The sequence below is a fragment of the Solea solea genome, chromosome 1 (genome assembly GCF_958295425.1).
Source record: "Solea solea chromosome 1, fSolSol10.1, whole genome shotgun sequence".
NCBI classification, from domain to species: Eukaryota; Metazoa; Chordata; class Actinopteri; order Pleuronectiformes; family Soleidae; genus Solea; species Solea solea.
Window position 1 is genome coordinate 17974545 of NC_081134.1, and position 25199 is coordinate 17999743.

Genomic DNA, 25199 nt, shown 5'->3' on the forward strand with positions numbered 1-25199 from the left:
ATGTCAATTTCCTTAAAAAGCTCCAGTTGAGGTTGAAATCCTTTTCGCTCTGTGCTGTTTGTTAAATTGAAGTCTGACTCTGTTTCACTTAGAACTCACCCGTGCAAACTTTAAAGACTTTGCATGTGTCCTTTTTACATTAAGTGTATAGTTGATGCACTTAGATGAGCTGTTCTGGGCGTAATCATGCACGTGTGTTTTATTGCAGCAGTTGCCGATGATCATTCTATAGCAAGATCATGTAAAATGTAAAGAGAGATGACGCGTCCTCTTGCATTGTTTATAAGGCCTCTCATCTGAGAACATCAACCGTGTCTCTGCAGAGTTTTACCGCAAAGATTCAGCCCCAGTGTCAAACAAAGTTGGAGAGAAATCCATTTTACTAAGATGGAAGAACATCTTCAGCGAGGTGACCCTGGAGGTCAGAATTATAATACACTGCGAGAGGGAAGTTTATCTGACGTGTCCTTGTCTGAGAAGTGATTTTGGGGAATGAATGCCTGAGCATTTATCAGTAATGCTCTTCCTCTGACTGCACCATCCCTCCTCTCTTAAAGTTGGAATGCTGAAAGTTTCTTTGTGTGATTTTCATCTGCCACTTTTGTCCAGTAAATGTGGTTATTGTGACTTTGACATTTTCACTTGCAGAATAACAAGTGTCTATTCTATTGCTTTTATTAAAATCAAGCATTTCTCATATCTCGATGGGTGCAACATTTAGTGGGAGCGATTTGGACAAAATCCCAATTCCTCTTTCTGTATGAGTACACTCTAAAGCTTTAGCAGCGGTTGCGTGAGGCCATTACAAGCTCAAGTTGGTATCTCCGTGGTGGAGTCTGTAATCTGTATGCGGTGTAGCTTCTTACAGCTATTGTTTAGCATTCATGTAGTGACTTGACTCAGTCATAGATAGATTTATCAAGTAATCAGAATTGATGGAGTAATTACGTCAGCTGTAAACATTGCCAAGAAGGTCACCGTACAACTGACAGCTTTATTACGCTTTTGACACACAAAGAAGCAGAGTTATAGCAATCCAGACTCATCTGTGCTGTCAGACTCTCTCATGATGAACATTTCTTTGTTTCCAGACATCAACATGGCAGGAGAGCCGAAACCATACAGGCCTAAGTTGGGCTCTAAGAGGCCTCTGTCGTCGCTCTACAGGTCTGTGTGGCTTTCTTTGTTGTTTTCGTTACATATTCCTTTTCTGAAACTGCTTCTTATCTTCTGCACATTCGTACGATATGTGTTCATAATATTATTCATTTGTGTGGTGTAGACATCATGGGAAACATTTATTCCCGATTAGGAAAATTCTAGGGACAAGATACCACTTTTTTCATGTCTGATACCGATACCACAAACTCCGATACTGAGCGATACTGATGTCAGTCAATTTACATGCTGTTGAGTTTTAGAAGCTGTTAATGACACATTTGTACCGAGCAATTTCAAAGACATCATTCTCCAACAGTATAACAAATACATATACAGCCTGCAACATGACTCAGCAAAAATTTACATTTTTACAGTCATAGTGAAGCATACGATATATTGGATTTTTAGTTTTAGTGATTTTTAGTATCATATTGGCTCATACCCAGGAAATCCAGGTCAGAACAACAACAGAATTGTAATGTCATACTCTTACTTCATGTACATTTATGTAATTGCGCTAACATTTAATTTGTAACATGACATTAATGGCGCTTGTCCACAACACAGTTCCAGCACGAATACATGCTCTGGCTGAAACGATGCTATATGTGGCGTCATTAGACTGATTGGACAGAGAGTGTCATCACTGGAAGAGTCATGAGCGTGACGTCCGAAAAAAGAATCAACCCAAAACCAGGTCCTGAAAACGTGTATTAATCTCCAACATTTAGCAAGGAAATGTCTAAAATTTTTCAACATTTAACAGAGGAGTCTGGTGTATTTAGCATCAGCACTGCCGGAAGCGTCGATCACGAGCCGCATCACAACCCCATCTGCCATATTTCAGTACAGTGACTGTGTCAGATGGAGTCTGTGCTCCGGTAATGCAGGAAGTACTGAACGATTCTGTGAACAAATCTTTTGAATTTACTGAGTCTAATGATTCAGTTTCACCAAAAACAACTGCTTTCACAAGTCACCAGTTTGTGTGTCACATATAAAACGACGTCACTTCAGTTTCATGCAGCCGTGCTATGATTACAGTAATGGAAATACAATACTCGGGATCTAGATTGAGCCATGCCGGAACTGTATCGTGGAAAAGCGCCATACGTTGTTACGCTTGGTTTTTGTCTATATACAGCAACTTTATTTAACATTGATAAATCAATATTTATATATTTTCATATATAAAGCAATCACATTTGTGTTTTTGTGCAGATAGGATATTGCTTACATTGTAGCACCAACCACCAATTTTGTGTTTATTGCTTTTACATATTCACTAGTTTTTTTTTGACAATTTCAAGTTCAATGTGAAGCACAGAAAATCCACTAAACACTATATTAACAAAATTTATTTTTTTTACGGTTAGTCAAATATTTTGGGAGAGATAGACGGCACAAACAAACAACGCCTCTCGTGTGATAATTACATTACATTACATTACATGTCATTTAGCAGACGCTTTTATCCAAAGCGACTTACAATGGAATTGAGTACAATCAGCCAGGGGTGGAATCAAACTTGCGACCATGATGTCTTTTGCACACAGGGTAGGGTCTTAACCACTGAGCCACTCCACCCCACGTGTGCAGACTAAATGTGAAGCAATAGAGCCGTGAGATGGTTTCGCTGAGCAAAAACACCTGAATAAAATATTATATATAAAGGAGACATGTTTTTAAGGTAAGAGCAAGAGCTACGTGAATCAACTGATAATGTTCTGTGCTGCAAATCCTGGATGTGTCAGCTCGGCACATAACCTAATATTCTAGCACATAAACCATCATAGATAAAAAGCAAACGGAATGTTATAAAGGCTATAAAGTGTTCATTTGTAAGCTTCTGAAGTTAACTGGCCTCAGGAGTGTTTTCTTCTAACTCTAAGAAAGCAAAATAAAAATAAAATAATAAATAAAATACATTTTTCTTTTTTTATGTTCACAGTGGCTACGAGTTTGACTATGACTTCTACAGAGATGATTACTACAGCAGGTATGTACAAGGGATCATCTGGTGCCACTGGTGTATATAATATAATAGTAAAGTCAGGGTGTAAAGTATGTCTTTGTGTTTGTTTTTAGTTTATTATTAACGTCAGCCGCCTTCTTCAATCTCCATGTTCTCATTTTTGCCCTTCACCCTCCTCTCTTTTCAAGACAGCTCCTTAGATAAAGATGAGTTTGCAGCAGAATAGCCCCATTTCCATCTGAGGCAAAGTAACTACATTATCATAGCCATAATGAATGTCATAGCAGTTTTTTTACTCTCCGCTGGGCTTACTAATGATGCTTTTATCCGCATAGACGAGTACTGAATGTCAGATACTCCCCCGGCTGGTCATTTGCACTAGCAAGGCAAAGAATGCATCTTCCTTCTGACATTTTCATTGGTTTGTTTACTTCCTCTGCTTTGCAATTTCCCTCAGAGTGGAATCCTTCTGCTTCCAGTCATTATTGCTATTTTGGCAATTTGATATCGCGTCGGCAAAAGGGAACGGGATTTGATTGACTAGCTGTGGCATTGTTCAGTATGAGCCGCTATTGTTCAGGCATCTTTTGCTGTTTGTCTATTAGGTGCTTTTTAAAGGTTTCTTGTTGCTCAGATAACAACATCTAGGCTCGGCGGGAGTAACAGTAACAAACTGCTGTTCACTACCTGTAATGAATCCAGACTGCCCTCTCACTTTGAATCCTATTTTTAGGAATGCTACCAAAATAACCGGGCCCAACATTCTTCGGTTCTCTTCCCTTGGGCCAGAATAAAATGCTACGGTACGTGTAGCTTCACCACCGACAGTCAGCTGATGGTGCAACAGAAAAATGTCACTCCCTTGTGATCCGTGTAAATATCTCAATATCCCATCTATTCTCAGACAAAGCTTGACGTCTTGTTTACACTGCAGCCCAAATCCGATTTTTAAGCATATCCAGATTGTATCTAGCTTGATTTTTTTTGTCAGCCTGGACAGCTTAAAAAAACATGTGACATCAGATTGTTCCAATGCTGATTCAAACCACATACATCGGTGGTTTCCATGCAATTGGAAACGTCTCGGTCCCTCAGATAGGATTTCAAAGTGTCTTCTGGACTGACATCGTCTACTTGTCAGGGAGACTATTATGAAAACAAGAAATGGAAGTTAATTTGAGGCACGTTAAACAATCGACACAGCAGTAGACAGTAGAGAGTTTGCGCTGTGGCTCCACATAATCATTTGGGACAGAAACAGGCACAGACTTCTGTCGTCCATTTTCTTTATTTTGTTTAGACTGCTTGTTTTTGCGTGGCGTGGCCTGTGACTATAGAAATCCACGTGGAAGACGAGACTAGACAATGGCAATAATGTGGACACACGCAGATCGGATCGGATCACTTGCAATATATAATGTGAACGGTTGGTCAAGAAGATCAGATTCTGATCAGATAATAGCCCAAAATACAGCAGTCTAAACAAGGCCAGACAGCCACAAACCCAGCAGGAAAATAAGAGGTTCTGATGTCCGTTATTTTCGTCTCTTGTGTCGCCGTTAGTTGTCGCTGCACCGGTACGACGTCACCATTCCAAGCCGTACCGTGCTGTACCAAACCCAGCCGTACCAAGATGGAAACACAGCATGATAAATTTTTTCTGTGTTTTGTCATGCGTCCTCAGACTCTTTGAGTACCATGGTCGTGTCGTGCCTCCGACCCGGGCTGTGATCCCCATCAAACGCTCGCGCCTACTCGTGCCGTCCACGCGCAGAGCCAAGTCCTCCTTTCCAGTCAGAGCTTGTTCGGCCTCTTCTTCCTCCTCCTCGTCCTCCTCCCGAGCGCTCAACGCTGGCTCCTCCATCACAAGCACTAAACGTATGTTCTCTTCTCCATTTATGTCCCTGAATGACTTCATTGTTTTTCCGCAGGAGACAAAACAGTTAAGACTGTAATCTGAACCTTTGTATTTAGAGGCTATTACACCTAAACTGTTGGTAACAGCCACCTTTGTTTTCTCTACTTGTTTCTGCCACATTCAAGAACATGGCATTTAAAGCTGCTCCGATGTCTTACTGTATGTTTAATGACTCAACTGACTCTGACTAGTAATCACCAGGCTGCAGTTTATCTGCAGTTTAGCATCTAGATGACTCATTCTCACCAATCAGAGCGGCCTCCAATGAACCCACAACACGCTGCCAGCACATCTGCTAAACACTGCGGAGTGTGAAGTATCTGCGGGATATTTCCCTCAAACGTTTTTCAAAATGACTGCTAATGTGGGAATTACCGTAAATAACCGTCCTCATAAGATGTTTACAGCGTGTGGCACTGCCCTCAGCTGACTATGATATTCAGTTCAATTTGAAATACTTCATTAGCAGGAGAACAGGCACAGATCAAAGACGGTGGCGAAGATACGAATAAATATAAAATGATATTACTCAGATTAAAATCTCTTTGCAATGTTACTGTCCAGTTATTATTTGTTAGTTGATGTATTTTCAACTTGCAGACGCTAAAACATATGAATGATTGAGGCAGTACAAACTTCTTTTTCCTCCCTCCCTTCCATCGATTTCACACTGATATCTGACAAACTTGCTCTTTGAGACGGGTCAGAGTAAAGCACAGTGCCTTGCCGCAGCTCTGTCTGTCTACTCGTCGAAACAACACATTTACTTTGCTTTTGAACCCTCCTTAATGTGTCCTGACAGTGAAGACAGACCAGCTCCTCACGATCAAAAAGGAGCTGTCACAGATCAAGACCAAGATCGACTCACTGCTGGGAAGGCTGGAGAAGTTTGAGAGGCAGCATCGCTCCGACACGGGTAAGCTTTGACAGAGGGGAGGGAGGGAGGACTGTCTGCTGGAGGAGTAAACGACAGACTGCTCACGAGCTATAGACATAAAAGACACACATGGTCTTTAAGGGGAAAGGATAAAGGGCTATAAGATATATTAAAAAAGCTTACAGAGTGTCTCGTCTAAGAGAAAGCGTAGTTCAATAAATCTGTAATGTTCTGCTGTTAATTGCTAGTTCTTGCTCGCCCTTGCCAGAGATGCAGAGGAAACAAGAGGAGATGTGTGAACGTCTCCATGGTGATGTAGCAGACCATTCTGGTGAAGAGGAAGCGGAGGGGGCAGCCGAGGTGGAGGCGGGGGAGATGACGGACGGTGGTGAAGACGACTTTGAAGATGAAGGCACCAGTGACATGGTGAGCAGGCCAAGTAGCTTTCTTCACTGCCAACTAGTGAGTGAGTTCTCTCATCTCTGAAGTCAAGTCTTTTGTACCACTTGATATTTTGGCCTATTTGTCTGTCTGCTAGCCATATTAAAGGTCCAGTATGTAAGATTTAAGCAACATTATTTCTATAAATGTTTTCATTACTGCAGAATGAGCATTTATATTTACATCAGGAGTGCTAAAAACCATGCTTACATTGGCACAGTGCCGGAGGAGGATAAAGCGGTAGAAGATGGATGGATGGGGTCGTAAATATTTTTTTCTGTAAAAAAATTAGAATGACACCGTGAGTTACTATGGTCCTCTAGAATGATCATTTTAATCTTAAGTTTTAATGTACAGTATGTGCTATGTTGTTAAACCACCATTATTTAAATCCTGGCTACACACTCCGGTACAACATGTGGCGATATGCACCTATGAGCGTTAGTTAGTGCTGCAGCATTAAAGTTAGAGAGGAAAAGGAATACTCAAGATTGTAGGTTAATATAAGTTTGAGAGATGAGGAAATGCAAATTTAATGACAAATGGCTAGGAAACGACAATTACTCATGGACCAACTGAACACAAAGTCCAGCATACTCAAAGGCGATTTAAAGAAAAAGTGCTATTGTGTGCATTTAATCTTGATATTTGTTTTAGGGGGTTATTGTCTAATGTTATTGTTCTTAGAAGATTGCAAAATAAATAACATGTAGGACAATGATAATGGTTTGTGTTTCCCTTTCACATCATTTTACTGTTCACTTTGTACCTAAAAGGGATATATATTCACTGTTGTTGTGCATTTCCCTTGTACATTTGGTCTTGAATTTCATTTAAAGAGGTCTTAAATGAAACCTGTAGACACCCTGTAATAGGTTCTCCAACACGTTTGGAACTTGGAAGCATATTCTGGAGATGCAGGTTATTTTGGTGGTGATGTGGTAACGTGGCACAATGCTATAATTGTAATAATTCCTTTGTCTGTGTTAATATCAAAACTGTATTTTTCTTGCAGATAGAGAACCACATATCAGACATCGACAACTGAGGAAGGTCAGTCTTTAGTCGTTTTATATTACACAATAAAATTCCAAATATGACTTATTGAAATACTCGTAAAGGGCTAGTGCAAACAGTAACATGCAGTTATGTAGTTGCCAAAAAGTGATTTGGGCTTCTAATGTTATATTTATATATTATAGCCCTCTCAGCTGCCTTTCTGCATGGAGGTCTCCCCATGTGTGCGGGGGTTTTCTCCAGGTTCTTTGTTTTCCTCCAACAGTCCAAAAACATGCAGAGTTGTGGATTAGGCAAATTAGGCAATCTGGCACACTGGCACACTTGCCCATAGGTGTGACTGTGAGAGTCGCCCGGTCCATGGCGTACCCCTTCTTTCGCCCTATGTGATTGGCTCAGGATATGGTCTGGCAACAAACACAATACCCTTTGTACATGTTTTGATGCCCTTATAGATGGCAGCAACAGTGGCTCAAACAATCTGCAACCTCTTCCTCTACTTTCAAAAGGAGTGAGAGTGTGAGGAACAGCGATCATCGCCTTCCTGTCTAATCTTCCCCACTGTTCGTTTCAGTGCATCGCTCTCTGTACCTGTGGGCATATGGAGAGGCGGCTTTTCTGCAGTTATTACTGATGACTGCCTGAAGCACCGCAGACATGCAACTCTGTTTCATCCACGCTTTACGTAAAACGATATTTAAATCTCCACTGGAATTCTTTGTGTGTACAAATAGCTATGAGATTTAATTATCCTCTTTGCTGACATTTTCTTCCCGCCGTCCTCAAGTGCCAGATAACAGAAATCTTTTTTTCACAACAAGATGGATAATTAAGCTCATGACAAAATGAGCTGTTTGGGTCCTGGTGGATTTGTCAGTGTGGTTGCAGGTAATATCAGGAGCTCTTGGGATTAGACTATTTTAATAGCTGACATATCCCCATCTGTCCAGAAGATTGTCTTTTCTACATCTGTTTTCTGTGAATGTTCACGTCTGTCTTCTGTTCTTTTGTCCCTTTTTTTTGTCCCAAGTCTAAAGAAATGAAGCCTTCAGTAGATCAAGTTGGAGGAACAGATACCAGCGCAGCCTCCTTCATCAAGGAGGTTCATTTGAAATGAAAGGAAAGCAAAGACAGGTGTTCCAAACTCGTTTGTTACTTGTTTGCCTCGTCAGAACGTGACGCTCGTGATGTGTACTTCATCAAAACGCTGGTTATTGACATTCTCCAAACTACTGCAAGATCAACTTCAAAGAGCGATTCTTAACCTTCAAACTGATTGGCTGTCTGAAAAAATCTGAACAATACAGTATATTGTGTGATTAATATATTTTGGTCAGTATTGTGTATAAAGAAATGTGATTATGTGATCAATCAGATGAACCATGAGATGCCCTCCTTTGTTGTCCCGCAGATGTACGTTTGTTGTTTGTTCTTTTTCTTCGCTTTGAAAACTGTGACGAGCCACGATGCTGGCAGAGAGCTGTACATGAATGTATGAGGGACACTGATAATTACGCCATTTGCTTTGTTTGTACACTTTGCTGAAATGTACAGTTTGTCATTTATTCACCATGTCGTTGCACTGCTGTACGCACATCACTTTTTGTCTCCGTTAAATTATGTTTATGTTAATCGGAAGATTACTATTTTTTACAATCAGCATGTTAAAAAAATGTGGCTAGCTTTTAGGTGATCATTTATCTTTTTATTTTTTAAGTAAACCCAGTCCTCCCAACAAAATGAAGTGTTGTTGTGGTGTTTTTTCCCCAAACAACTAAAAAACAAGCAGACGGGTTATTTATTAAAATGTAGTTTATTGATAAACATTTTTTGTAAATGTGCCAGGGTTAGCCAAGAGGCTCATCCATGGACAACGGTGTAACAGTGTGACTCTACAAACAGAATATGAAATCAATACATGATTCAGAACAGCCTGTTACATTTACAGGCAAGACAGCAAGGCACGAAGACTTATAACTCAAATCATAACAAACTGTGCCACACCGTGAAAACAGTAATTAGAAAAACAGAAAAAAACAGAACCGCAAGAGAAATGAAATGACATGAAAAGAGAAAACACACATTAACAGCCTGACAAAACAATGAACAATCAAAGAGCACGGACACACGCAATAGCTAAGTGTATTTCAGTTAGTGCTGACAGAGCTGAGTGCAAATTAACCGTTTCCAGTTTGCCATTGGAAAGGCGAAATGATTGATCACACTTTATTCTCAGAGGAATAATTACAGTTGCCTCTTGCAGCACCTCTTGTCATCTGATTTCAAATTGGCAAACCCTGGAGTGGAGGAGAACACTAATATCTGCAAACTTAATCATGTTCTATCTATCTATCTATCTATCTATCTATCTATCTATCTATCTATCTATCTATCTATCTATCTATCTATCTATCTAATCTATCAGCTAGCAAGCAAGCTATCATTTTATCCATCTATGAATTTGTATATAAAGCAAGGGCCTGTAAAGCTACCATTTTTACTATATTGCAGTACACAAATAATCTACAATATCAAGCATCCCTTGACAATAGAGCTCAAACAACTGTGTCAGTTATTCACACAGGTCAAAGCGAAACCAAGTGAGGAAGCACTAGGAAAAGAAAAGTGTATGTGTGTGGAGTCGGTGTCCTAAATAATAAAGAGACATGGGTTGTTTCACGGTTGTCCATCTTTTCAGAAATATGTCCTTTTTTCAATCGCAGTTGTGCATAAAGCTACTATTAATGTCAGTAATACCTCTAAAGTGACAGTTAATTAAAGCTTTATGTAACTATAAATGTATTTTCCCCCGTGTCTAAAGTTGAACATTTGTTTCCCTTAATTACGTGACATTTCATCTATGTATAATAGACCCTAAAAAAAAAATCACAACTTCACTTTGGTAAGCATTTCTAAAGCTTGTGAGTCTTAGTGTTAAGTTGTGACTTCATTAAAGTATGGGAGTACGGAACAAGGGTTACTTAACTATAATTAAGCATACATGTATTAACCATTACTACCCTTTATTAATCTTCTTTGTGACTCTTCTCCCTTTACGGGTCTCAAGAAGCAATAATAAACAACAGTACACAAAACAAGCCCCACAAGAACACAAATAAATTAACATTGGTTAATACATGGTAAGTATTGTTCTTGTGGGGCTTGTTTGTGTTTTAATGTACCCTTATTGTACGGTGTTAACAATAATATTTATATTTTGTGTGGAATTTACTGCTTAATCAACAAAACAAAACGTGGCAAGGTTTAAAGAGACAGAATGTCACATATTCAAGTTTAATTATAGAGTTGGTATACATGATAACACCTATCCTCTAATTGGCTGTAAAAAATATTATTCATCCAATTTTTTAATGCAGTGCCCTTGAACTCTCCAGCCTGTGAAAAATCCAGACTGTGATGGCAGAGCAGCAACAGATGGCATTTCTAATTCATTCACTTCATTAGCACCAGATCATCATTTTCACAGGTTAAGGAGGGCCACTGGCAGGGTTGCAGGTATAATTGCTTGCATCATCACTGGCTAGCAGCCACTGAGCACAATGATCTGTCATGCAGGGGCTGTAATATGGTTCAGTGTGTGATGAACTGAATCAATCGCCAGCTTGTGAAGTCGCTGGTTGAATTATGAGTATAATAGGGGTCAGGATCTTTGATGCAGCTGTGATTTGTCATCGTTGAGCAGAATACTGTACACAACTCTGCACAGGCATTGTTTCACAAGGCTAATAAATCACTCATGGATTATAATGTAAGGGATTGTATTCATTTATATTGTGGGTAAAGGACTCATAAAAAGATCAATATGTTTAATTTATTGCCAATGAATAAATCAAAAATTCCAACTGTAACTATATTTTATTCTAATACATTGTTCCTATTACTAGTAGTATAATATGTATTTTAATATATTTTTAATTATATTTTTATTATATTATTATATTTTATTTATATTTATTATTTTTTAACTCTCATATGTTTTATATTTTGTATTTTGCATAGTTTGACTTGCACCAGAAACTGTGTTTCTGCTATCAATATCTACTTTAGGTTTATATTCCTAACAGAATATACATAAATAAATAAAACAAGGGGGACATTTTTGCAAATTTCCACTTGAAATTTAGTACACACAAAAAACTCACACTCAAAACCTGCAACATCCTGAGTCCCGGATGTTGCTGTTTGTGACGTCACGCAAACAGGAAGTGCAATGGCAGAAGCGGCTACTTCAACTCGAAAGAGGCTGAAACCAACAATAAGAGAAATAGTTTGCCAACTTCAAAAGTGGTTCTTTGGTCAATGGATAATTTAGTGCTGCGCTTGGTCTTGCTCCAGTTTTTGGAAATGTCGTTGGGGCACGGTTCGGGATGACTTAGCCTCTTTCGAGCGGTCGATAGTAAACTTTTGCTAAGCTGCTAGCTACCTGAGCTAAACATATTATTGCGTCAAGAGCACTCGGACAATACGAGATAACTGTGGCTTACGTCATCGTTATGGGGGATAATGAGCTGAGTCTTATTGACAAGAATATAACAAGGTAAATAAAACAGCCTTTTCAATTTTAATAAAGTACTAGTTAATTTGACAGCATTGTTGTTATTGGTACATTGTGTAAGAAACTAAGTCTTAAGGACGAGCAATTTTCTGTACTGTTTGATAGTTTCTTCAGTGCGACTGCATTGTATGTATGTATTGTATGTTTATATGTATTTTATTCAATCTGTGAAATGGAAAACAAAGGAGGAAAAAGCACAATGTTTTCCCCCGAAATCATACAAATATAGAAAATTGTATGATAAAGTACATTAAACTTACATTTTCTGTTACCCTTCTTCAGTCAATACAAATCTACTTGTACGGTGCCATAGTCCCAACTTACATTATATCAATACGCCCTTCTTACAGTGGCTGAAATGTTGAATGTTGAGTATTGTAGAGAAATTGAGAAACCCAGCAGTTGGCACAATAACAATGCACTTGGCCTCAGTGGCGAGAAAAAAAATCCATAAATCTATCAAGAAGTAATATGCAGCTGTCTGCCTCTGGGGTGAAATGACAAAATGTTGTGTAGAAGAGGTTTGGTGGAGATAGAAGAGAGAGACCAAGAGCAGATTTAAGTACTGGCTGTTGTTTTGACCAATCCAGCTTTATTTGTAAAGTGCTTTAGAACAACCACAATGGACCAAAGTGCTGTGTTGACGAATAAATAAAAGACATTACAGCTCACATGAGGCAAAAACAACAAGTAAATAAAAACAACAGCCATACAATAAAAACAAGAAAATATTTTTATTTTGCATATAATGACTGCATATAATATGGATTATATGCAGTCAGGTATAGGATTTCTGAAGACAAGGAGAAGAAATGGGTTTTAAGAAGAGACGTAAAAACACAGAAAGAAGAGGCCTGTCTAATGTGCAGAGGCAGATCACTCCATGAAGATTTTTCAGAGAATAATAAAAACATTTTAATGGTAGAAAAATCTCTTTGTGTGAGAGTGGGTTCTCTCCGGGCACTTCAGCTTCCTCTCACAGTCCCTCCACAACCCTTAAGTGTATAAAGTGGGAGAAGATTAATGATTGATTGAGCAGCCATTGGTTAATCAAGTGATTGTTGGTTTCCTTGCCACCCTACAACGTTTAGGAAACGGTAGTCACTGGGAACTAAGTGATAAAGCTTTTTTTGTGGTGAATCTTTTCTACCTCATTGATTGATCTAGTCTGCTGGATATTCCACGGAGTCCCACGGTGTCATCACTCAATCTGCACTGCAATCGCATCCCGAGGATCGAGGGCTTGACCTCAGCTTGGCACCTGCGGCACTTAGACCTTTCCTCCAATTGCATTTCCAACATTGAGGGTCTGAGTTCCCTTGCTGCCTTGAGGACATTAAATTTATCCTGTAACTTAATCACAAAGGTTGAAGGTGAGTTTTAGTTGGACAGTAATTTTTGTAAGTTTGTGGTTCTCCATGTAATCATTCTCCACTCCTGGCTCTTGTGTTTACTCTGATGTTGCTGTCACAGCTTTGTGAGCAAAATAATCACTCAGACGTTAATAACCCACTCCTTATTTCCTAGGATTGAATGGCCTTGTAAACCTAACAAGATTAAACCTGTCCTACAATCGGATAAATAACCTCACAGGTGAGTTCAATACTGACTAAACAGAGTTTTAAGATAAGTAATTATCATAGCAGTGATGTTCCTTCTATTCTCATTAGGGCTGTTGTATCTTAATGGCACGGAGTACAAGTTGAAGCACCTCAGTCTCCATAGCAACCACCTGGACTGCATTGATCACCTGCTGCAGTGCCTGCTGGGATTGCAAAGCTTAAGAGAAGTCACTTTGAGTCAGGATGGCAGAGGCAACCCTGTATGTAGATCACAAGGTATGGAATAAATATGTTATATTGTCGTAAATAGCCTTGTTATCTGTGTTAATTAATAGTTAATATCTTATCTTATCTCTAATCTATTCTTGGCTATACTGTGTAAGCACATAAGGTGATACACAAAATAAAGCAGAGCACATGTTTTGTGCAGGAAAATCAACAGTGTGATAATGGAATTGTGACTTATAGTCATTTTCTGATATTTTAGGCAAACATTATTCAATTGAGTATCATATTAATCTAGAGGACATTTGCTAGATTCCTCAGAATTGCTGACCCTCTTTTCAGAGAAGCACACTGGAAGTCACTCAATATTGACCTGCACATTCAGACTAAAGATCTTTTTTCACACAGATCTGCACAAATGTCACACAGTAATCATTTTAAATGTTATTCAATGAAAATGCGAACAATTATGTAAAAATGACCATTCCCTCAAAATTGTGAGAAAATTAGCGCAGTTAGATATTTATTTGGAATCGTTTAGCCCTAACTGAAACAGAATAACTGACAGTAATAGTTGTAGTCTGCTTATCTTTATGCACTTATGTTCCCTTTTTTACACTTTCAGATTGACAGCATTTGCATTAACGTGAATACATTATCTATGTCTTCGTCTGCATGGTTTATTAACTGCAACATTTCTTTAAGTCAATGAGGATATACTGCACGTAAAGGATTCTAACAGCCTCTGTTGTCAATACATGTTTAGATACAGTGTTAGGAGCATCAGTTGTGCACATGACAAAGAGAGATCATTTATTTAAATATAGATTATTTCATTATTCTATGCATCATAAACAGCATAAAGGATATAGATTATTTCATTATTCTATGCATCATAAACAGCATAGTTGTCGCTTTAGTAAAGCCATCTACTTTATTTATTAGTTGGCCAATTTTGAAACAGTGTGCATGTCTTTGCAAACTTACTGTTCTATTAAACAGTTACTCAACAGTTACTCAATTATTCTTATGTACTTACATTAAGCAAACAACAAATATATTGATAAAATATAACCTTCTGTCAGAGGTGGAAGATGTATTAATGAATGATTAGGCAAATCCATTCTGATCATGTTTTTTAATATGTCTCTCATGTTGCAGCTTACTGGGAGATTGTTATGCAGTCGTTGCCACAGATCTCTGTCCTGGATGGACTAGATCGGCTAGGAAATCCGTCACATCTTGGTCCAAGCAGTCCCTGTGAAATTCCTGGTCTGGAGAACTATGTGGACCTGCTGCTTTCTTCAGACACAAGTGAAATTGTAATTTCTTTATATATATATATATATAGTCCTTTATATCACAAGTACTGTACATAGCTAAAATAAGACTGAACAGCTGGAACACACTGTAAATTCTTTGATTTATACTAGATGAGTTAAACTTTGATGATTTAACTAAGAAGTTACCTTACACATTACTTGTCAGTTGGAAAAAAATCAATTGAAGTTTCCATTGCAGCTTAGAGGAGATGGCCCTCTCACCACACCCAACATTGACAAGGTGCTGACCCAGTTTCATCGGCAGATCTCTGAAGCAGTCACAGAGCCAGCTGCACAACCAGAGTGTTCCACTGTGGCTGATCCAGGAGACCCCATTAATGAACAACGCATCAGGAAACTGGAGCACCAGGTGTCCCAGCTCATCCAGCAGGTGCTTATGTAACACTGTCGAAAACCACGGAGTCATTTATTAAAATATAAAGTCTTTGTCCCATGTTTGCACTAAGCAAGAATAGGTAATGAGATAAAAACGAAATACAAAAAAATCACACATTTTTGAATGAATGAAGAGATGAATATGCAACCCTACTTGGAAAATTATAATACTGAAGTAGATGAATAAAAAAATAATAAAACTACCAGCTATACAAATACAAAGTGCTCGCAAATGTTGTGCACTGCATCTCAACTAAGTGCTTGAGAGAGTGGCCAGGCAAGGCTCTCACCCTGCCTTGATCTCGTCTAGGTACAGTAGACAAGAAAATGAGTCCCAAATAGCCGAGAACATTCCAATTGAATTAGTCGTCATAAACCTGAGTACGACTAAGGTTATATCAGCCAGCCATCTCCGAAAGGAGAGGGGAAGCAGTGTTTGGATCTTGATTGGGATAAATGCTACTTGGCCTTCCCCGCTCCTTGCACTTCTGCTTTATATGCACAAAGGCTCCGTCAGGCAAGTCTGATAGTATGTCTTGACAGATTTCAAATGAAGGACCGAGCAAACGAATAATGATACGTTGTTTTTGTACACGAAGAATAAACAGGGACAGAATAATAACTTCATCAACAACAACAAAAAAAACATCAAAAGGCCTTGCAGCTTTAAGAGAACATTCATTTTGTTCATCAGAGCTGCTTTGTAGTACAGTAATATCTTGTTGTAGCCTGGCTAAGGCTCTATGTTACCTGTATTCTCACATTTATCCATATCATGTTGCTGCTGTATCAGTCAAATATGACCCGCGCGTCTGTATAAACATATGATCTGACTGATGTTTGTTACGTGTTCTCAGGCCCCTGCTGGTGACAAATCCACTCACTCTACTAATGCTGTGGTGACATTACGGAAAGCCAAGAGGGACACGGACCGTACGTCAGAGAGTGAATGTGACAGCGGGAAGGAGAACACGAGGCACAGCAGGATCCCCAAACATCACAGCAACAAAACGATGCCCAGGTGATTCACCACCTGCAGACATACACAAAGGCCACCATTCCTCCGAAGTGGTTTCAAAACTCACCTGTTTTTATTGTCTTTATTTTAGGTTTTATTGCACACCAAAACAAAGTGCTGAGGAAGTGTGTTTATTGCAAAGTTACGATGAGGCTTTCATCCATAACAATCAAACACCATCTCTGCAAATCTGCATATTCTTATTTTATACACAATTCATCAAGTATCTTGAATATAGAGGAGATTCTTTCACCTCTCAGCTAAAGGGAAGTGATAAATGTTTTTCTCTGAGTAATGAAGAGCTAAAACTTCTCTTCTTCTAAGATGAAATGTACAGCTGTCATTAACAGCTGTCATCTCTCTGCCATGATTAATGACTGCTCTTCTGTCGTCCACTCCCTCTTCTTATTTCATCAGCCACTGGTGGCATGCGATTGCCTCATCAAAAGCAGGGTGATTGTAAAACACGACTTCCAAAATTAAATTTTATGTTTACAGTTAGCTTTCCCACAAAAGTGAGTAAGTCTTCTGGTTTGACCTTCATTGAGCCATACTCAAGCTTGAGGGCCATTTTTGATCGATTTTACAGCTGGTTCTGTGCCTTTGCTTTGTGTGCAGCGACCAGGAGAATCTTAAACAGAGGAGTTCAAAGTCTGCCGTGGGCCCGAGGAGGAAGCCTGGTGGCACAGGGAGTTTAGACACTGCAGGGTCAACAAGGAGTGGACCTTTGAGATCTGCTAAGGCCTCAGGCAATGTGAAAAGCAAGTCCAATGAGGAGGCGGAAACCTACAGGGTACAGGATGGATAGGTCACCTGCACATTGAGTGGCAGTTTCTATTTTCATTGGACGAGTGTAATATAAAAAAGGTTATGGCCCCTGACAAGAGGCGGGAGACATCCGCTGTGACTGGACCAATGTCTCTGTAAAAGCTACATTTGAACTTAATGCTTTTAAAGATGACATTATAACATCCAAAACAATTGTTGTATTTTTAACTTCATAACCTGATATATAGACATTTCAGGTATCATGCTTATTTAGTAACAAAAAATTACACCACTCATTCAAGATTTAAATATTTCCTTGTCGGTTAATAATTATTTTGTTATCCAGAAACCTGACAAAGGAGGTCCACAACAATTAAATCAGCAATTATAACGATAAAGCAATGCCTGGTGTCTGTATTTCTTGGTGTTTTAAGGCAGTGTGCTTTTGTGTCTACGTGTGGTTCAGACTATCGTGGAGGAGCGTGACCAGGAAAGGGAGAGACGTTGGAAAGCTGAGCAGGCTGTGAGGAAGCTAACAGAAGAGCTAAAGTGCGTCCAGACAAAAGTCAGTGAGGAAAAAGACCTTCAGAGCATGGCCTTGCACACCACAGACAGGTAAGAGGAGAGACCATAGACTACATAAAATAGATGTAGTCTTCCGGTTTCAATACAAACTCCTATTGTGAAGCTTCTAGATTTGTGAGTTGGCTGGTGCTATTACAATTTTAGAAAATTCTCTGACATCACCTGCAACCAGGTGATGTCACTTGTGACACTTGTATCCCCTCATATATGCTGTGCTTTATCATCTATTTCCCTCTAAGTGGGAACATAATTTCCAAAATTGACATCATGCTCTATTTAGGGAAACCTGAAACTGTGTTTACTGTTGTTGTGAGATCAAGTGAGATGTAGGCTCATTTTCCCACTATACTTACGGTACACCCTGATGGCTACTCAAGATAATCTTACTTCTAGGTTGGCCTCAGGCAGCAAACAGGAAGACTAAGTCCATTTTTTAATGTACAGTCTATGGGAATGGGAGAGACAATGTAGCGCATGCATGCACTCGGCACACAAACTCCCACACAAATCAGCGCAGCTGCTCCAAATCAGATTTGATGAAATGGCATAATTGACCTCATCTCTGTGGATTTTATCTGTCAACTGCATAATGACTTCTCATCCATTTCTACTCTCTTGATCTCTGGTATTGGCTCCCCTGAGACCATGAGTGTCCATCCTACCAATTAAAATTGGTCATTATCATTGAGCCATAGCCAATAATGAAATGAAGCACATATTTTGACTCTATCACAATAAAACCTTTAGGTACGCCTGCAGTGGTGTGATTAAAACAGCTATTAATTATTTAAAAAAAACACACACAAAACGGTAATTCACCCATGTACCCATCCATCTTCATATTATACCTCCTATTTTCATTGCAGAAGCTATACAGTAATTATCTATAATTAAATATCCCTATCTCTGTCTTCCTGCACTGCTTAGATACAGCCAGAGGGTTGGGTGAAACTGTTGTGTGCACTGTCTTCATTTTTCTCACATAAATCTGCATTATGGTTCTAATTACAAGCCTTGTGACAAGCATATGTCAGCAGTATTTTATGAATCAGTCTTAACTGCCACTTCCTAATGACACAGCATACAGATGTGATTGTTGACTCCCCTGCTCATCATTAGTCGGTCTCACCCTTCAGTTCACAAGTCTTAGTTGTATTTTTTGTGTCCCATCTTACTCTTTTCAGTTGTTTGTCTCTCCAGCAGATTGCCGTTTTTATATTGCCGTCCCTCCTCACTGCATTTCCATTCTTCCTTCTTGAGATAAAATTTTGACTGTGTTACAAGAACAGATTTCTTCATTTCACAGGCTATCACATTTTGTTGCCTGCAGTAATTTCCATATGCAGTAAGACACATTCAAGGTATTACTCCTGCTTCCCTTATACACCCTCATCATAGTTTTCTTCCCACATAGACTGAAAGAATTGTTACTGAAGGAGCGATCGGGGCACTGTGAGCTGCAGAATCGTGTTGAGGAGCTGGAGGGGAGGTGTCAGTCCCTCAGCCAGCAGCTGGAAAAGGCCCGCAGCAGTGACGAACAACACAAGATTGCACTTCAGCGACTTGAAGAAAGCATATCCCACGGAGAGGCACTCAGGGCTCGCCAGCAGGCTGAAGAGGTACAGGAGTTGCTTTGGCACACCTGATAAAACTTCTGTAAAACTTCCGTAATTTTTGACACCAAGTACTGCACATTCAGTCTGATGAATCTAGAAACCAGAGCAAGTTGATTTAGTTGATTTCTGAACATATTAAATATCGGTCACTGCCAACGTTTTTGTTTAGACTAGTCCAGTATTTGTGTGACCCAGCCTTCAGAGTGATTTAGGATTCAGTGCAAAGGGGTTCTTCATTGTGTCAGGCTGGTTAAAAAAAATAGGTACTAACCATTCACAGATGAAGCATCACCAGGAAGTGGAAAGCAGGGCAGCAGTTCTGAAGAGAGAGTTGGACATTCAGAGAGTCTCCGTGCGCCAGCACAAAGACAAAGTGCAGCAGCTGCAGGAACTGCTCGCAGCCAGAGAACAAGAGCACAGGTACATCCAGAGGCTTTAATGCTCAGTGCTGCCAGAAAACTTTTATATGAGTTGTTTACTCTCCTCTCTGCACTCTAACTCTAACTTTCTTATTCGGCATCTAAACATGAGCAGTCATGACCCACACAGGTGCATTATTTAGTGCTAAAATTAGATTTTTTTTTTCTTTGTTGTTTTAAATAAATTTTGGGATTGTAATGAAAACAAAAAGTTGAAAAACCTTGTTAAAGTTTTTACACAATTTAATGTTGGTATTGGCCAATATTGGCTTAAAAATGTATTATCAGATATCAGCAAACACGCCAAGATCCCCCGATATGACTAATGAGTAAAACAGTAGGCTGAATCGGCTTCTACCTCCTTGACTTCTATGATTGTGCACTCTCCTACTATTATTCTACCATTTAAACCTTGACTTTCTTACTTTAACTACAAACCATTCAACCTGCGCCATTCCTCAAGTATGCTCATTTCTAATCCTGTCCATCCTGGTCACTCCCAATGAAAAGCCTAAATACACTAATCATAAATGAAAGTGATTAGATCATGTTTGACCTCATGTTTGCTCTAATTTTAATTTGATTCCTTTATTTTAGGGTTATTTGCATTTGTTTAGAGTATTATCATTGTTGCATGCAAACAAAATGTGTAAATATCACAATATTAATTTTGAGGTTTGCATCCAAAAATTTAGTGTGTGCTTTAGTCTTTAAAACATTTTATAATTTCATAGTTTCACCTACAATTTACATACTGAAGACAGTCCTGTGTGTGTCAAAGCCTCAGTTGCCTGTGAATCATACCAGTGCTTTTTACATTTGTTTCCCAGAAAACAGCTGGAGTTGCGGTTGCTGCCTGGCGGGGCAGATTTCCGTGAGGCAGTGGCAAAAGAAGTTACATTAGTGGAACAGAGAGGTGCTCACAGGGAAGCGGAGCTGCAGGAGAAACTAGCAGATGGCAGGAAGCAGTACGCCGCTCTGGAGGACGAGTTCCGCATGGCACTCACCATCGAAGCTGCTCGCTTCTCTGAGGTCTGCAAAACAGCCACACAGCTGGCCTTTGTGTAGTCCCACTGATGAAAAAAAAATGAAATGATTGAACCAGAAGTGACCTCCAAATTGATTTGATACAATTTTTCCACTCTACTGGTGAACGCTGAGATTGAATTAGGATCATTTGACTGCGGACAAGGGTTCTGTGATTGCTACAGGAGGAAAGTTATACAGAAAGAGAGATACAAAAGGGTTGGATTTGAATGAATGTGTTCTTCTTCATTCTTTCTCATCAATTTCATTCACCCCCTGCACAAAATGTAATCTTACTCTTGATTGCTGTAGCTTGTTGTTGTCTGGTTTAACTCCAAATCTTTGACCTTTGGGAAAAGTCTGAATGAGATACAGATTGCCAGCCATAGTTCACTCATGGAAACCTTTAAAAGATTGCTTTCTGTAAACCTGTTACTGAGACTTAAAATGTGACATTGATTGATAAAACTGTCAAACCAGGCGATGCTTGAACTAAAGGCCCTTCACTCTGCGTAACTCGTTGATGTCTCATTCACATTCAGACACATTCTGCTTCTGCAGGTGAAGGAGGCTTTTGATCAGATGACTGCAGAGCTGATGCAGCTCAAGGTGACGCTTGCCCAGTCCCAGCAGAGGGAGAAGAAATCTGGCTCTTTGGTGCAGGAGCTCACAGCCATGGTCAAAGAGCAGAAGAACCGAATTGCAGAGCTCATCAAAGCCAAGAGAGACGCTGTCACTGATTTAAAGGTACAGTGGCACATCTTTCCAGACCCTCCAGCTAAATAAAGAGCAATTATCCGAATCAGATGAGGAGATGACCACATCTGGGCCATTAGTCTGTCCCTTTAAACAAAAAAATGCGACTGACTACCTTGAGACAGCATGAATATTGAATGGTCCCGCTGCGTTTCCATCTGCCAGCCATGAGAGGTGGCAAACGATAATTAATATAGTCTCTCTGCACCCCTGACAGAGCCGTCTGCACTCCTTGGAAACAGAGGTGGAGAAGGACCGGCGTCTCAGCCTGCAGCTGGAGTTGCTGAAGAAAGACAAGACGCGACTGCTGTCTCAGCTTACTGCTCAAGAGTCGGTGATCGACGGCCTCAGGGCAGAGAGGCGAATCTGGGGGCAAGAGCTTGCTCAGCAAGGTGGGAGTCATTCTGGACGACACTCATCCACTTTGAATCAGCAGTACGGTCCATAGCAGGCACTGATGGTCAAGATTACTTATTACTGTGGACTGTCAGACTTTATCTTACTCTGCAATGGTTCAGCCAGTGAGTCATGGTTAACACTTTTATAGAGTCAGAATGATGGAGATGGATATGTCTTTGGCTTAAAAGTTATTGTACTGTGTCTTGTAAACTTGGCACATAAAGTAAGGAAATTTGTGTTAAGTCGATAATTTCTTTGTTTGTAACAGGCTTTTAAATCTTGGCAAGTTTTTCATGGGCGACACCCGCAAATGGGAAATAAGCAGGCTTTCCAACGGTGTAAGATTTATTGCCAAGAAGCATTGTTACAACAAAGTAAAAATCAACCAAACACAAATTTCCTTACTTTCTGTGCTAAATTTATGATTTGTATTAGCCTGACATCTAGTGGTTGTATTTATTTGCATTAACAGATTCTGAAAACAAAACATTTATTAGGGTACTGGATTTTTTTGATGCAGTTTCATCAGTGCTGTCATTAAAATCAGGGTTTGTTTTTTTTTTCTCTTTGATAGGAGTGTCTTTAGCTCAGGATCGTGGCCGCCTGGAGGCCAGGATAGAAGTGCTGAGCACTGAGCTTGAGACACTGAAGAAACAGAATGAGAGAGAGAACGATGCCCTCAAAATCAAAGCCAAAATCATTGATGACCAGACAGAGACCATCCGCAAACTCAAAGAGGTAGTTAAACGACCATCCTACCTCACCCTGACAGTTCTTCAAACCTTCAAACTTATATTTGAGTGTTTTACAGTAAGTTAGTGTGGATGTGTTTATCTTTTTTTCTTTTTAAAAAAAAATCTGTCTCCTCAATCTTTCCGCTGTAAAGGCTCTGCAGGAGCGCGATGATCATATCCGTAGGCTGCGTGAGGAGGCAGCACAGTCCCACAAGAGGCTCCAGCAGCAACAGGAGGAGGAAAAGGCTCAGCAGGAAGAGCTGAGAGAGCAGCTCGATCATCTCAGCCTGCGCAAGGAGGAGCTGAAACGGCAGCTGGGGGACAAGGAGGCAGAACTTGAGGAAGTCAAAAGAGCTTACAGGCAAGAGGAAGAGACAAGGATAGAATATTTAATCTGCATCCTGATACAAAATCCAGAAACCTTTGCTAATAATAGCTGTTTTTTTACTAGTTATAGTCAGTGTATGTTTGACAACACTACGTAAAAGTAAAATTTAATATTTTATGACTTAATCCAAACCCTCATTATGGTCTAGAACTGCTGCTGATGGTGATGAAACATTAATGTCGCAGCTACTTTCTGAAACAACACTTCTCTTTTCTCTTGTTGTGTTTGTCCTTTTTAGTGATTCAAGTGCAAAGTGGAAGGGGAAGGCAGAGCTTCTCACTCGGTTGGAGAGCCAGGTGAAGCGCATGAAGGAGAACTTTGATTCCAAGGAATGCTTGCTCCTCGAAGAAAGAGATAAAGCAACAGAAGCACACAAGTAAGCTTCAGGCCGAGCAGAGTGGCTTTGTATCAAACTATTAAAGCACTTTCATTATCTGCTGAGAGTTGATTCTCATGGCTCAGAAATAACACAGCATTTGACCATGACATCCACAACAAGGGTCGTGTCAGTATAACCATGAAATATTCAATCATCAGCCAAAACCTGAAGAGGCAACAGTTTTGAATATTTCATTATAAGTCATGATAATCATTGTGATTTAGGAGGTTGGTGATATTGTCCTTGAGACGGGAACTGGAGTGTGATATCATTTTAATAAAAGAGATTTATGTCAGTGTTTCATTTCTGGGGCCATTCAACATAAAATGTAGATGATCATAGTACCAAAGGCAGTTTACACACAATCCAATTATCTTGCACATTATGTGTTATTTATGATCATCTGTTCTGCAGAGCTGCTGTAGAGAAGTTGCGCTGTGTGGATGATGCTTTTCGGCGACAACTGGAGTCTGTCCAGAGCGCTCATCAAGCTGAGCTGCTACGACAGGCTAATGAAAAGCAGAGGCAGATCCAACAAGCCAATCAGAAGGTAAAATATCAACAGTTACCACAGAAATGCCTGGCTTTTTTAGATTATTGGGAGGCAGAACAGTTGTTTTGTGATTGTGTGTTCAAAGACTAGCCCTCACTCCATTTTAGTAAGGATTACTAAAAGTCCCTGCAGTAACCAAACTATAACTCTGATCAAACTAGTGTGTAATGTGGTGCAGCAATATTATTTTTTCTAATCATTTACTGCTTCTCCTAGTGGTTACCAATGGTTACAGGTGATTATGAGGCAGCTACAGAAACATTTTACTCATTATTCTGCACATAATGGGAAACATCAGTGTGTCAGTGAAAGGTTTGACAAAGCGAGTCGTTTTCACGCAGCAGACCTTTCAATTCATGACACTTTGTTAATCTGAGAAAAAATTAAAAGAAAACCCTGTCATTTCAGTGGGAAGTTTTAGATTGCTATGATTTAAAAAATTAAAAATCATTCCATTCATCTACTCATGCCCATTTTCTTTATTTGTCCCATCATTTTTGGACATATTTAAAACGCCACATGTCTCTGCTCCAGCTGAGGTTGTTTTATTTGTGTGTTCTTGTATTTGTTGCTTTGTGAGGACCTCAAAAATCGTACAAACCGTATGCAGTGAGGACATTTTGGCTGGTCTTCACATCTTTAAAGGGCTTTTTGGGGGCTAGGTTTATAATTGACTTTAGGTTTGGGTAAAGGTTAGGATAAGGCACTTAGTTGTGATGGTTAAGTTTAGGGTAAGTGACTAGGGAATGTGTTATGTCTGAGCATCGTCACTATGAATAAAGCGCAAACGTGTGTGTGTGTGTGTGTGTGTCTTCCTTAGGTGTTTGAAGTGGAGGATGAGATGCGTCAGCTCCTGGAGGAGACGGAAACTAACAAGAGGATCATGGAAGAAAAAATTAAACGACTCACGAGTGTACTCAAAGACCTTTAACCCATCACATACTTGTCGTTTTGTAGTTACAGTTTATTAGTTTTGACTTTTTTTATTCTTAATTTATTGTATTTTAATTCTTTATGCTGTGATTTACCGAATAAATTTAATTTTGTGCATATTTTTTTGTTGTTCAAAAGTTTTAGTTGTTTATGCT

At 39.6% G+C, this 25199-nt stretch overlaps 2 protein-coding genes across 6 annotated transcripts in view; both read left to right on the top strand.

The window, feature by feature from the left end:
- The window catches only part of LOC131471837 (RNA-binding Raly-like protein), a 52357-nt gene extending 42291 nt beyond the window's left edge, over positions 1 to 10066 (top strand). For all 4 annotated transcript variants that reach the window (XM_058648624.1, XM_058648634.1, XM_058648617.1 and 1 more), the window contains 7 exons: positions 1092 to 1167; positions 3113 to 3160; positions 4821 to 5014; positions 5857 to 5970; positions 6200 to 6357; positions 7388 to 7425; positions 8420 to 10066. In XM_058648624.1, the coding sequence (XP_058504607.1) occupies positions 1092 to 1167; positions 3113 to 3160; positions 4821 to 5014; positions 5857 to 5970; positions 6200 to 6357; positions 7388 to 7420 (623 nt within the window). In that variant the 3' untranslated portion in view covers positions 7421 to 7425; positions 8420 to 10066. The remainder of the gene's footprint in view (positions 1 to 1091; positions 1168 to 3112; positions 3161 to 4820; positions 5015 to 5856; positions 5971 to 6199; positions 6358 to 7387; positions 7426 to 8419) is intronic.
- A 1538-nt stretch (positions 10067 to 11604) lies between these two features.
- Positions 11605 to 25166, top strand: lrrcc1 (leucine rich repeat and coiled-coil centrosomal protein 1). Of its 2 annotated transcripts, none has more exons than XM_058648252.1 (19): positions 11605 to 11947; positions 13133 to 13338; positions 13493 to 13558; positions 13636 to 13803; positions 14914 to 15074; positions 15274 to 15465; positions 16328 to 16491; positions 17107 to 17281; positions 17723 to 17871; positions 19256 to 19460; positions 19738 to 19877; positions 20707 to 20908; positions 21464 to 21649; positions 21876 to 22050; positions 22632 to 22795; positions 22944 to 23152; positions 23418 to 23555; positions 23973 to 24108; positions 24932 to 25166. In XM_058648252.1, exons 1-19 carry the CDS (start codon positions 11904 to 11906, stop codon positions 25040 to 25042), a joined length of 2991 nt encoding a protein of 996 aa, XP_058504235.1. In that variant the 5' UTR covers positions 11605 to 11903; the 3' UTR covers positions 25043 to 25166. The 2 variants fall into 2 exon arrangements, with proteins under 2 accessions (XP_058504235.1, XP_058504242.1); XM_058648259.1 differs by having other exon boundaries at positions 15340 to 15465.
- Positions 25167 to 25199: the final 33 nt, after the last annotated feature.